Source organism: Notothenia coriiceps, unplaced genomic scaffold (assembly GCF_000735185.1).
Source record: "Notothenia coriiceps isolate Sejong01 unplaced genomic scaffold, NC01 NC01_scaffold00035810, whole genome shotgun sequence".
In the NCBI taxonomy this organism is placed as follows: Eukaryota; Metazoa; Chordata; class Actinopteri; order Perciformes; family Nototheniidae; genus Notothenia; species Notothenia coriiceps.
In genome coordinates, this window is record NW_011368511.1 from 12,215 (window position 1) to 24,593 (window position 12,379).

Below are 12,379 nucleotides of genomic sequence, written 5' to 3' on the forward strand. Positions count from 1 at the left end.
AAAAGTGGCAAATCGAATGATTGATGCATTTGTAAAACGGATAGTTAGCTATGTTTCGATCGCTGCTCGCCAAGTATTATAGTAAAACGTATCAGAATTGTAAGATTCCAATTTATACCTTGCATTTCCCTCCTACGCCGGAGGCATAAGGCGGCCCTAGGGGGGGTTATTGATACGGTTACATTTTCGCTAGCTATTTTGGCTAGCCATGCTAACGCAAGCTGGTTAGCTTTGTTTACATCAAGTGCGCGCCTGGGATATGTTAGCTTATTGCTAACCAAACAAATGTGAGATATTGGGAGCAGCTCTCCGTTCATTTATCTATCGACTGGAAGACAGCTTTGGATATTAAATGGGCTCTATGGCTATCATCTACCACCTGTCTTGTAAAACGTTTGGCTGAAGTCGTAAGCTAACTCGAGCTACATAATGCTAACATTTTGATCATGGATCGTCTGATCTTTTGATTCAGTGTTAGCTGTAAGGCAGCTTCGGAGATAATGTGAGTAATTATAAGCTAGGGTCTTATTGGTCCTAATTATCAGGAACTGAAATAGTGATTAGGAAGGTCTCATTGGTGTATAGTAACTACTATTACCGGTGATGCTAACTTTAGCCAGCCGCCCGCCAAGCTAACTTGCGCGTTCAATGGTTCAGTGATAACCGCTTCAGCATGTTCGTTGTCTGTTGTTGTGTCTATCATTAATTCATGTGCCTGCATTGACACACTGGAGTGGCTCATTGTTGCTCCACCAGACCAGTTTATATTTCCTCCATCCACCCTGAGACTTGGCTATCTTTAGTTCCTACTGGCTGGATTTTTTTTGCCCAGGCCGTGCATCACCGAGGCTGCGGAGTACCGCTATGAACCCCGTTAATGCTACCGCTCTGTACGTGTCCGCCAGCCGGGCCGTGCTGCAGTGTGACCCGCGGCAGCCTCACACCTTCGCGGATATGTACACGCTTCTCCCCTTCTTCCGACAGTCCCTCGCATGTCTTGTCTGTGGTAAGCATCCTGTAAATATCAGGGTATAATACCAATGCATATCACTTTAAATAATGTTGTTTTGTGTCACCTCAACGCAAGATTATCCAATCGTTCGTGATGCAACATTTGTTTTTGTTCCTGAATTAAATCAGTGTCTCATATAACCTTACTTTTCATATTGACTGTGTGTCCATGGGCGTGCGTGTGCTCGCAACAGTTGACACGATTTGTGGTGCTCACAATCGTGGTTTCCTTAGCAACCGAGCCTGAGCAGCAGTCATCTGTCCTGTTGTCATGATAGATGACTCCTCTGTTGTTGTGTCTGCTCTGCTGCAGAACCATGTGTTTCCTATTCATGCTTTATTTACTCCGCTTAGCTAGAGGAAAATCAACACTGGAACAGCTTGCATTTAGAGATGAGCGATAGTGACCGAATGATATACTAGTTCTGACCTCAGCCGATTATGTAATAGTGTTTCTGTCATGATTACTTCTGCTTTCATGCAGTATTTAACTAAACTACATGTTTGGTGATCTAAGTGAAAAACAATACATTATGTAAACATGATGATTATGTAGATTGGAGCCTACTTTGTTTATATGAATACACTGGGACAGATACATTCAGAAAAGAACATGCAAGAAACACAAACATTTAAGGTATAGAAACATAAAATCCCACATTAGGATCTTGGTAGGACATTTATTAGTTTCCTTTATTGGCTTGAAATGCAGTAGTACTGAACAATTATTTAGCATCTAATTTGGATTGTTGGTCGTACATAACAAGCTATTTGAACAAGTTCTGGAAAAAATGTGAAATGACAATTCTAATGTTTTAAATACCAATGTGTTAGAAAAATAATTGTCAGATAATCATTACAATTGGTAAAACGTTTCGATAGAGGTATAGATACATTCACCACCCCGTGGCATTAACAAAGGATTGTAAATGATGGTGAATGTTGATAACTACACTGACTGTAGTCCAGCTTCTTAAATGTGCCATAGTTGCTTCACATTCGTGCAAAGTGGATAAACACATGGACTGACATCTCGTCCTGTTTTTGTTTTAGGTAAATTGCTCCAGGATCCCATTTCCCCAACACATGCAGAGTGTCAGCATTTTGTCTGTTTGGGCTGTAAAGGCCAGAAGATGCAGTTAAGGACGCAGTGCAGCCGCTGTAAAGACTATTCCAGCTTCCATGAGAACAATCAGCTCTCTTTGCTGGTACAATGCTACAGGAAGCTCTGCCTCTATGTAACTCACTCGCCGTTGCTGCAATCGATCAGCACCCATCTGGGAGGCTCTCCAGAGGTTATAGCCTTGCTGGAGGAGGTGCTTATGTCACACGAGGAGGAGATGGAGACAGATGACCCGAGCCTAGCCCAGGAAGATGTGAATCCATCGGCCCCTGAGTCCCTCACCCCCACAGAGGCACCACCTGCTCCTGCAGAGCTCTCAGCTGTGCCCCAGAGCTCCTCCTCTGACCCTCCCTGTTCAAATGGACCACAAGAATGCAATGGAGAAGTGCTGGAGGACCTGGATCCCTCTTCTCCTGAGCTGGAAGTATGCGAGCTGGTAGAGGAGCAGACACAGGCAGGCCTATCTGTGTCCAATACTGGTTGTGGTGGTCTGGAACTGAATTTGACCACTGGACCTTTAGCCCCTACTCCAGGCACTGTGTGCTCACTCAGGGACGGGGAATCTAGCAGCAGGGAGCTGGAGGAGGGGGAGGTGTTGCTCCTCAGTGTGGAGGAGGTGTTACAGACTTTGGATCCCCTCCAGCCCGGTCGAGATTCTCCTCATACACAGCCAGAACATATGCACACTCACACACGCATCACAACGGACAGAGCACACGCTCAAATGTACATACAGCTGGACGCAGCTCACAATTACACACAGATTCAAACAGACAGGACTAACACAATGGCGAGTCATGGTGCTCACATACACACATCCTCTTTTGTTCCCCCTCTGACCTCCAAGCCCCCGCCAGTCCGCCTTAAACGTAAGCGTTCTCGTTCAGAGAGTGACAGGGAAAAGGTGAAACCCCTTCCCATTGCCTCCATCCTACAGGGCCCCTCCTCACATTCACACACTCCAGTCCCCTCTCAGACACTGTACTTGCAACCGCCTACACCCTCCCTAACTGTACAAGCACACTCATACTCGTCCCTTTCCAATGGTGCGCCCCCTAAACCCAGTCGCCCTGCGCCAAATAACAATAAAGCTGCCAGGAAGCATGTCGAAGCTGGCCCTAAAAAGCCCCATCCGAAGGCCCGCAGCGGTGGAGGCTCCAAAACCAAGGAGGGAAACAAAGAGCAGAGGTTGATGTCCGGCTGCCATGTGCCCCCTGCGCCTGTTAGGCCTCCCTATAAGAAGCCAGTGGAGAAGAAGGGCTGTAAGTGTGGCAGGGCTACCCAGAATCCATCTGTGCTGACCTGCAGGGGGCAACGTTGTCCATGCTACTCAAACCGCAAGGTAAGAGTAATATTAGTTTGGCCTATTTTTAATAGTAATAGTAATGGCACCATTATCTTATTGGGTGTAGATCTGTGTAGATTTGTATTTGATAAAACTATAATATTTGTTTTATATAAGTAGAAAATGTCACCTGTCTTTATAATGTAATGTTACTGTTTTTACATATATAGGTTTATTGCTCTACTGAAAAACACATTTTGAGAAAATGTTTCTTTTGCTCATTTCTCATACGCACAACTGCTGTTCTAATTTAAACCTGACTACCTCCTCAAAGTTACGTGGGTTTAGATCAGTCATTTGGCAGCCTATCAGACACTGGTGGGATGAAAATAGACTAAACACCTTTTTTTTTTATCACCTTTCTCAGGCATGCTTAGATTGTATCTGTCGAGGTTGCCAGAACTCCTACATGGCCAACGGGGAGAAGAAGCTGGAGGCCTTCGCCGTGCCGGAGAAAGCCTTGGAGCAGACGCGGCTCACGCTGGGCATCAACCTCACCAGCATCACGGCTGCAGCGGCACTCCGAAACCCGGCGACCACCAGCATCCGCACTAACACCCTCCTCAATGTCGCCACGGCAACAGGGACGCCTGTTACCACGGCCTTCCTGTCCCCCAGCCCCCCACAAGAGCCCACCTATGAGGACAGCCTGGAGCTGCTGATTGGATGAGAGGCTGGGACTCCAAAAATAGATAGCTCGATGCTGATTGAATGTGATGGCTGATCATTGTTTCTGTCAGACAACCTGTCCCCCCCCCCCCAAATCTAAGGCAGCTATGGGTCTGTCGTGTTCTGTAACCTGCTCTTCTTCTGTGTTGGAAAGTAGTAAGACTAGCATGGGTGTGCCAAAGCCTCCTGTATTGTGCCTGTGTGCCGGTGTGTAATGTTGCCTGTCTGTAGTTAATCACCTATACTCGGTTCCCAGGCTGTCCTGTACTCCAGAGGTGCTTTTTGTTCATAAACCACAGACATACTGTAAGAGGCAATAGGAACCCATAATACCAGGTTTTATGTTTGTTAGTGTGTGCGCACCATAATATATTTCAGTGTGCGCAGCTGTGATGATACCTGCATCATCTCAGTCACCTGTTCAGTGCTTTCTCCCACGTGTGAGTATTACTCCATGTATGTTAAAGAAATGCATTACTGGTATCAGGATGGCCCTTACTAATCCTTAACCCCTGTGTGTGTTCACAGCGTAATGGTGAATGAATCTTGTGACTAATCTATGGAGAAGTTATGTCCCACACAAGTCTCTATGCCTTTTCTATCATTAACTCACTCAATCCAAGTACTGTCGGCCGATAATGAATTTGTCTTAATGAACTTGACTGATGCAGGCATTGTACACGCAGCGAGATAATGTCAAAGCACTTGGCTGGCTCCACAGTTTCTGTGCGTGTGAGAGCGTGTGTGTGAGTGTGTATGCGCCTGCTGAGATTTACTGTAATGTCAGTGCGGAGGCGGCTGGTGGGTTGAAAGCACTTAGTCTGATTGATCGGCCAAAAATATAACTGAAACCATTCTTGGTAACCATAGCAATAGGAGCATCAACAAGGAGTCTCCCAGCTCTGGTGCACACATGCAGTTGTTTACAGTATTGCCATTAATATAGACTATACCTGGCTATCTTCTAAACATATCACACCATTATGGATATGACGTGCGTGTGTATGTGTGTGTTTGGATAAACTGAAGCCATAGATTGTCATTAACAAGACAAAGTATCCTCTGCGTGTGCATAAACCCACCCCCAGTTGTAGTGTCCCGACTGATTAGTGACCAACTCAGAAGCTATTTTTGATACCAAGTATTAGAGATTTGGTAACACTTGTCTTTTTTGTGTTTTGGTTGAAGCACCTTGAAGCCCTCCTATAACTCGAGGCTGTGTTTTGTCTGTGTTTGTGTTTACTGTCTCAGCTGTAACTACAACATGTTTGTCAGTCCAGTCACGGCGACCAAAAAGAGACTGAAGGAGAGAGCGGGAGGACTCAGGCTGACCAAACTTACACCGTGGTCCTCAACTCATAGACCAGGAAGTAGCAGGAAGATGACAGTACGGTCAGAAATCTGATCTATCTTCCTGCGTGTGTGTATGTTTCAAAATGTATTTCTTTTGGGCATTACTTGAACCCTGATTAGTTTTTGGTATTGTTTTTTTTAATGTAAAAACTCTTGTTTGAGGAGTGACTCTTATTCTTGCTGAAACATTCACTGCCATAATATGGAAACATGTAATACAACATGAATTAAATGATAGTTTTTTACTTTTTCAGTATTTTGGCTTTTTTGTGCAGCTGGGACATTTATGGGGATTTGTTGTTCGGAGCTACAAATAATGATGGTGTCAAGAAAACACTCTTGAAACCATTTACAGTATTGAAGACACATTAATCCTGCCAATGCAACATTTCTCTAATTTCTATTGGCCTGATAAATAGGACTGTCTTCAATACTATAAATTATATGATTTCCCTTTAAAATCATCCCTAAAGTTGATCTTTTCCTCACCTCTATAACCATATATTAGGAAAAGAGCTATAAAAATCCCATGTACTATATCACATACAACAAAAATCTTCAAATTAGTCAAAAACACCTGAAAAAAAAGTAGCTTTAAATTGTAATCTTTATAGCAATCATGTATCCAGCATTCAAAAATATATTGGTATCCCTTGGATATAAAGTGTCAATGCGTAAGAAAAAAAAATACTCAGTCCATTGACATTAGATCAGTGCTTCTCTTTAAGGCCGCAGAACATCATGATCTGCGTCACATTTATAACAAGAAAATTAAACAAAAAAAAGTAGTGTAAACAAAAAGGAAGCGTCACTGAAAAATCTTGAGTCTTCTTTGGCATGTTTGAAGCTTAAGTGAGGATGACAACTTGACCGTTTGACCTGCAGGCGAATTAGCTTTCTCAGTCCTCGAAAAGAAGTCCTTCTCACATTGGAGCCCAGCTTTGACTCTGCCTCCATTGTCCTCCAAATCCCCTGTACTCTGGAAGCACTGCATAATCCATGTTTGCTCTGTCAGACGGTACATCCTGGAAAACAGAATTATTCACCAGCTCTGGCTTGGCTCTGCAGGAGTGAAAACACAGCAATGGCTCTTTGCTGTTTGGGCCACTGGAGCTCCGTCTGGTCATATCCTTGGTCCAGAAGACATCCTTTGCACTCCTCAGAGTCCTTCCTTCTTCACAAATCCTGAACCCTCGGCAGCTGCTCGTATCATAAAGCACACCCCTGACCATTGGGTCTCCTTCTGATGATGATTTCTAAATCAAGTCATCCCAGTCCCGGACACTTCGATCCGGGAGTTTTCCCCCCCCCTTTATCCCACAAGGAAGGCCCCAAAGTAGCTCGCTCTCCCGTCCATCTCCAGAACGCTGGCGTTGCTAACGGTGATGAAGAGGCGGTCAGCGGGCTGAAGGAAGGCGGTACCGGCCTGATGCAGCGAGAAGAGACCGGGCTCCGGACCCCGAGGCCAGCAGGCGCTCCGGGACGACTTCATCAGCAGGATGGGCACCGTGTAGGAACTCATCTGTGGGTAAAATACTAAATCAAGATCACATTTCTCCTAAAAAGTACACTAACATAACCTTGTATGGTTGTATTGATGATTGCATGATATCTTTTTGATACCAGATTCAATGGTGAATTCAAATACACCCGAGACATTTGATGTTTCATTTAGTTAATTCTCTATTTCACTTTTTAAGTATTTGTATTTTAATGTTGAACACACTGATTCTGGAACTACCTATCTATATATAATGACTCATAACAAAACCATGCACCACGTTAAATAGACAGGAGTGGATGTGGCTCAGAGTGAAATAGGCATCGACCAATCAGAGGGCCAGAGGTTTAATCCCCGGCCCCTGTAGTTAACATGCGGAAGTGTCCTTGTGCAAGCTAATAAACCCCAAATTGTTCCCTTATGCATGAAGTCAACGGCAGTGATGTGTATGCAAGTAGCTTTGGATGCAACTTAACTAGATGTGAAAAGTTGTTTCACTTTCACAGTGGGACATTAGATCCATATATAAATCTAATTTGTTGTCAGGGGCCATTTTTTTGTGCTCTGTGCTGCTGATGTTATCTTTAGCTGACACTTGTAGCCCAACAGGATCTGTAGTTGTTCTTCATGCCAATGGATTATTCAGCAGAGACGTACCTTCTTGTAGATGTACTGGACAAGCTGTGCTCCCTCCTCCTTGGCCTCCCCCTCTGTCTCCCCTGTGGAGGGCAGTCTGAAGTATGTCTGTCCGTAGATGTAGTAGAGGCCGGCTATGGGCACCAGCAGCTCCCCCCCCCTCAGCTCCATGTTCTGCAGGAAGGACAGACCTCTCTGTCCCTCCCACGCTCTGATTCGCTCTCCCAGGTACCCTCTGCTGCTCCGTGGGCCTGCAGCAGCACATATGACATATTATGTTATTATAGTTTTCTTTAAATAGTTCTCTATCTGTGTTTTACATTTTTGTTTTACTTTTATGTATGCACCATGACATCAAGTCAAATTCCTCGTACGTGTCAACCTACCTGCTAATAGACCTCAGGGTTCATACACTTTTTCACCAATGATTTTCCATGACCAAAAAAATTACTCTTTCTCAGCGGTACCACTGAAAATGGTTTATTTTAACATGGAACAGGAAAATAAGGTCTGCATATGAAACATGTTGTGCCGATCTAAACAAATCAAATAGTCAGTATTTATTATCATTATAGTATTACTATTTCGGTGATTAGATAAAATATAAATTATATTTGATGCAACTTTAGTTACATTTCCATGACTTTTCCAAAGATTTGGGAAAAATATTGTTTTCCATAACTTTTCCAGGACCTGGAATTAGCATTTCGAACTTCCATGACTTTTCCAGGTTTTTAATGACCGTAAGAACCCTGAAACCTGTTTCTGATTCTGATAACCACGAGAAAACACACACATCAATTAAGTTCATTCACTATGATGCAAGATAATTAGATAATAACGGAGTCTTATGGATAACGAGCAGTCAATTCTTTTCAAATAAGAAACAAATGTTAAAAGAAATTCTCAGTGTGTAAACAATGCTCACAGATGTGCTCAAAGACCACCGGCTTTTTTAAATGAATTGACGACAGCCACATGTTTAAAAAACAAAAAGGCAGAAACAAATTAAATCCAGCCACCCTGAGGAGTGTGTGTGTGTGTTTAACGAGAGAATGTGGGCCAACGTTTCTAGTTTTATGACATTCAGATATTTATTTAGGATGTTGTTTTTTTTATATTGCCCTCAAATCCAGTAAACAAAAGCATACAAGCTCAACACGATTTGAAAAAGGCTTTGAAACCAAGTTAAACCAAACTAACTAACCTCTAATAAGAAGTGCTAATTTGCTTGTATTTAGGGACTTAAGTTATATAATTTCCCACATATTATTAGAGGTGCATGTTTCCAATAAACGTTAATAATTGTTTTGGATAATAACTTTCTGAAGATGCTGTATACGTTTGTTGACAATCCGAGCAATTGACAATCGGACTGGTCACGGAGACAACTAAAGAACATTTTTGAAAAAGATAAGGCAGCTGCACATCTGCATGTCCTGACAAACATTTAGGTATGAAGACGTTACTGAATCCTGGGAAGCCTTGAAGCACATTCCTCACCTCTGGCCCTGGAAATATATCAGGGAAGCAACACAGCACTTACTGCTGTTTGAACATTGTGAAATTCTGTCGTGAAATTCAACATGTTTAAGTTGTCCGTTATGCTTTCCAGGACTCTTACTTAGTACACACTCTGGATATCATTCCTGCACTACTTTTAAAGTCCTCACCATCTGCTGTTGAAGGCTCTGAGGACGAGAGGACACCCGTCACATGGGCCGCAACTTTAGGGAGAGGGACCCCCGAGCTCAGGAATGGCAACACTCCTGTTAGCTTATCTGTGAAACCAAAAGTAGATAAGAAACACATACAAAACGGTTTTTTTGTGGGGGAAAAAATAGTTTACTTCTATTTGTAGCAACTGATAGTCAATGCAGACATTGTTCTCACTTGTCATGGCTGTAGATATCTCCTTCTGGAATCTGTCAGCCATCGTCTGAAAGAAAAACACCCAGAGAGACAGAAATGAACGAGACAGGGGAAAAGAGAGGGTGAGTAGGCGGCAGGTTACAAGCATCTTGACCTCTTCAGTTATTATGGATGTTAGCTATCTTTAGATCTAAATTGGCAACACCGGGGACCTCGTCCCCCCATGAATCATCCTGTTCCCCCTCTGGATCAACAAATATGTCATCAGTAATAGCAATATTCCCCTTGGGGTGATTTATAATGTGGAGTTGCATCATTATTCAAGTTAAAGGTCAAGTGATTAGTAAATTTTTCTTAAAATGCTGTAACATCTTGGACAGAATGTGCTGTGTGGACAGCCCTGGAAAAACGTTGCATCTGGTTTAACTAAATATGCTAAAAATAACTTTCTAACACATCTTGTTGTCAGGGAAGACAAATTGAAGTTAGATAAAACATAAATAAATCATAGACCTTCTCTATGCGGTAGTGGAGCTGTTGCAACACTTGCCAGCAGGGGTCGCTCTTTTTGTCCTCGGCTGAATCTTCGGCTTCTGAGTGCAGATTTGCGTTAATCAGACAGGAAACGCTACTGCGGGAGAAACTCTCTTGCATCTGAAAATAAAAAAACAACAATTTACCCATCATTACTTTCATTCTCGATAGTTGTTATTCTTGAGTAATTTATTAGTTAGTTTTTAACACATTTTAAATCTTGTCCAATTAAAAAACCTTTGCAAGAGAAATACAGTATAATCTACGGAGCCCCCTAGAGGACGTGGAGAAGGAAAAAGAAATTGGTTGGGAAAAAAAGTTTTGCGAGATTTCGAGATTTTCATTTAGCCAAGCCCCCGGGAAGTGCGCCGGACTCTGAGAAAAATATTCGTTGTGTCCAAACGGCGGTACTACAATTTCCGTATCAGTCCGTGACGTCACTGGGCCCAGAAATACTTTTTCCCATTGACTAACATTGGGAAAGAGACGTCTGTAAATCAGCGGATACTTTTAAAAAAAACTAAATAAACTACCCAGTATGAACAATTTTATAGCCCTTGTTATAATAATTTGGTCCTTAAAGTTGTAAAATGCACTAAAAGCCGAATCTAGAGATTTATTTTCTGTCTCCATTCATTCTAGTGAATCGAGAGTGGGCGCTCGGGGGGCGGGGCTTAAGGGGCGCATGCTCTGTGAGCGCACATACGGGTTCTTCTGCTCTGACAGCCAGGCATGACGGGTAATCTGTGACGTTTCGCTCTCTCAAAAGTTGGGCCATTTTGTCCTCATGCGCCAATGAGCAGCTCTCATAGGAAAGAACGAGACCCCCGCCTCCGACGCTGTATCCAGTTCTTATTATACATCCATGCAATTTGACTGGTGGGGCCAGGCTGGGGCCAGTTATTTTCTGAGGGGGGCACAATAAATGCAGGACGAAAAAGGCAAAGACAGTGGGAAGTAATTGCGCATAAGAAAACAATGCAAAACAGTTATTGGTATTTGTTTCAGTACACATATTTATTTCAGATACTTATAGTTACAGTTTTTACGCTCTAATGGGCCCGACTAGAATGACAAATAGCGTTAGTTCCACCTATTCCGTCAGCCAATACATCGTTTAATCATAAACTTTTCTTTTTTTTTCATTTTCAGGGGGGGCCATGGGGGGGTCCAAAGTCAGTGTTAGGGGGGCAATGGCACCCCCTGAACCCCCCCAGCTTATGTGAAACCTGTGCCTATTGCCAAGCACTGATGTTATCTTTATATTTTAGGACAAGCTCAAAGTAAAAATCGATGTCCCGCTCCATTGTTGTGGTTTCTGTGTGGCCAAACTGACCCGGAATTAAAATAAGAAATAAGGGCTCCGTGATAATCTCTTGGTTGTTCAGCCAAAATACAAAGTGATGGTACAGGTTGATGACAATTAGCTAATTGACATGTAATTAGCTCTGAAGTGGTCACAGGTGATGTGGGCGTTTTTTTAATAGCTTCTTAGCCAATCAGAGCTCAGCACCAGATCTATCAGCTCTTTCTATTTGTCATAATATCAGCTCAATTAAAAAAATATCTTACTTATGGGTGTAAACAAAGTCTCATTTCCTGCCCTTGTCTTCTGTTATATACTCTTGCAAATATCTGCCCTCTCATTGTCCAGCCAGTAAGCTGCTTTTTACCTCATATCACCCAGTTACACACATTTAAAATATGAAGCCTGCGATGTTTAGTCCCTTAGATACAGGAAGTAGTAGATCATTCAAATTGATGACCACTTCATGACATCATTTATTATGACAAGGTTTTACTAAAACGTTCAATACTGTTTCACCAGGTTTGCATATTAGTCTTCGTACTATATATGGTGAGTTGTCAGTGATACATTCAAAGTCACATTGCTATGCTATATCCGTAAGTGTGTCACTTGTTGGTATCACAGTTAAATTCATGGTAGATTATCATGAAGTGTATTTGGCCTCAGTAAACAAGTGTCAAATCTCCCCTATACCCTGTAAAATGGCAGTCAGTTAGCTGTTATCATTATCATTTAGATAAAGGAGGAAGACAGGGTCCCTTCTTACCGTGCTCAGGACTTTGTTGAAGTAGACAAAACTGACCGAAACCGCGATGGTCTGCAGGAGGATCGCTGCGAGCAGGATGAGCCCCAGACTCTGGAGGGAAACAGAAACAGCCATGTCTCAGCCTGAGTGTTGCACTGAAATCAGTTTCCGAGAGGCAAGAGAACACTTCCAGCAGCAAGGACAAGTCAGATCAGGCTCTGCTGCATTTCTGCTCTGGAGAGAGAGAGAGAGAGAGAGAGAGAGGCTTACTAGCTTCTACA

At 43.0% G+C, this 12,379-nt stretch overlaps 2 protein-coding genes across 2 annotated transcripts; one reads left to right on the plus strand and one right to left on the minus strand.

Moving 5' to 3' along the window:
* On the plus strand, positions 1–5,749 carry LOC104963211 (E3 ubiquitin-protein ligase MSL2-like). The gene is made up of 3 exons (XM_010791779.1): positions 1–1,006; positions 2,065–3,476; positions 3,847–5,749. The coding sequence occupies exons 1-3, from the start codon at positions 865–867 to the stop codon at positions 4,147–4,149; spliced, it is 1,857 nt and encodes a 618-aa protein (XP_010790081.1). The 5' UTR covers positions 1–864; the 3' UTR covers positions 4,150–5,749.
* A 341-nt stretch (positions 5,750–6,090) lies between these two features.
* LOC104963212 (tumor necrosis factor ligand superfamily member 10-like) lies at positions 6,091–12,356 on the minus strand. Its single transcript, XM_010791780.1, has 6 exons — positions 12,120–12,356; positions 10,024–10,164; positions 9,532–9,577; positions 9,312–9,419; positions 7,660–7,889; positions 6,091–7,023 (listed from the first exon to the last, which is right to left on the minus strand). The coding sequence occupies exons 1-6, from the start codon at positions 12,231–12,233 to the stop codon at positions 6,814–6,816; spliced, it is 849 nt and encodes a 282-aa protein (XP_010790082.1). The 5' UTR covers positions 12,234–12,356; the 3' UTR covers positions 6,091–6,813.
* Positions 12,357–12,379: the final 23 nt, after the last annotated feature.

Coding starts and splice junctions, on each gene's coding strand:
- LOC104963211 (XM_010791779.1), top strand. CDS start 865: ATGAACCCCGTTAATGCTACCGCTCTGTACGTGTCCGCCAGCCGGGCC. Junction 1,007..2,064: donor CCTCGCATGTCTTGTCTGTG/GTAAGCATCCTG, acceptor TTTTTGTTTTAG/GTAAATTGCTCCAGGATCCC. Junction 3,477..3,846: donor CATGCTACTCAAACCGCAAG/GTAAGAGTAATA, acceptor CACCTTTCTCAG/GCATGCTTAGATTGTATCTG.
- LOC104963212 (XM_010791780.1), bottom strand. CDS start 12,233: ATGGCTGTTTCTGTTTCCCTCCAGAGTCTGGGGCTCATCCTGCTCGCA. Junction 9,578..10,023: donor TCCACTACCGCATAGAGAAG/GTCTATGATTTA, acceptor TTTTTCTTTCAG/ACGATGGCTGACAGATTCCA. Junction 9,420..9,531: donor GATATCTACAGCCATGACAA/GTGAGAACAATG, acceptor TTGGTTTCACAG/ATAAGCTAACAGGAGTGTTG.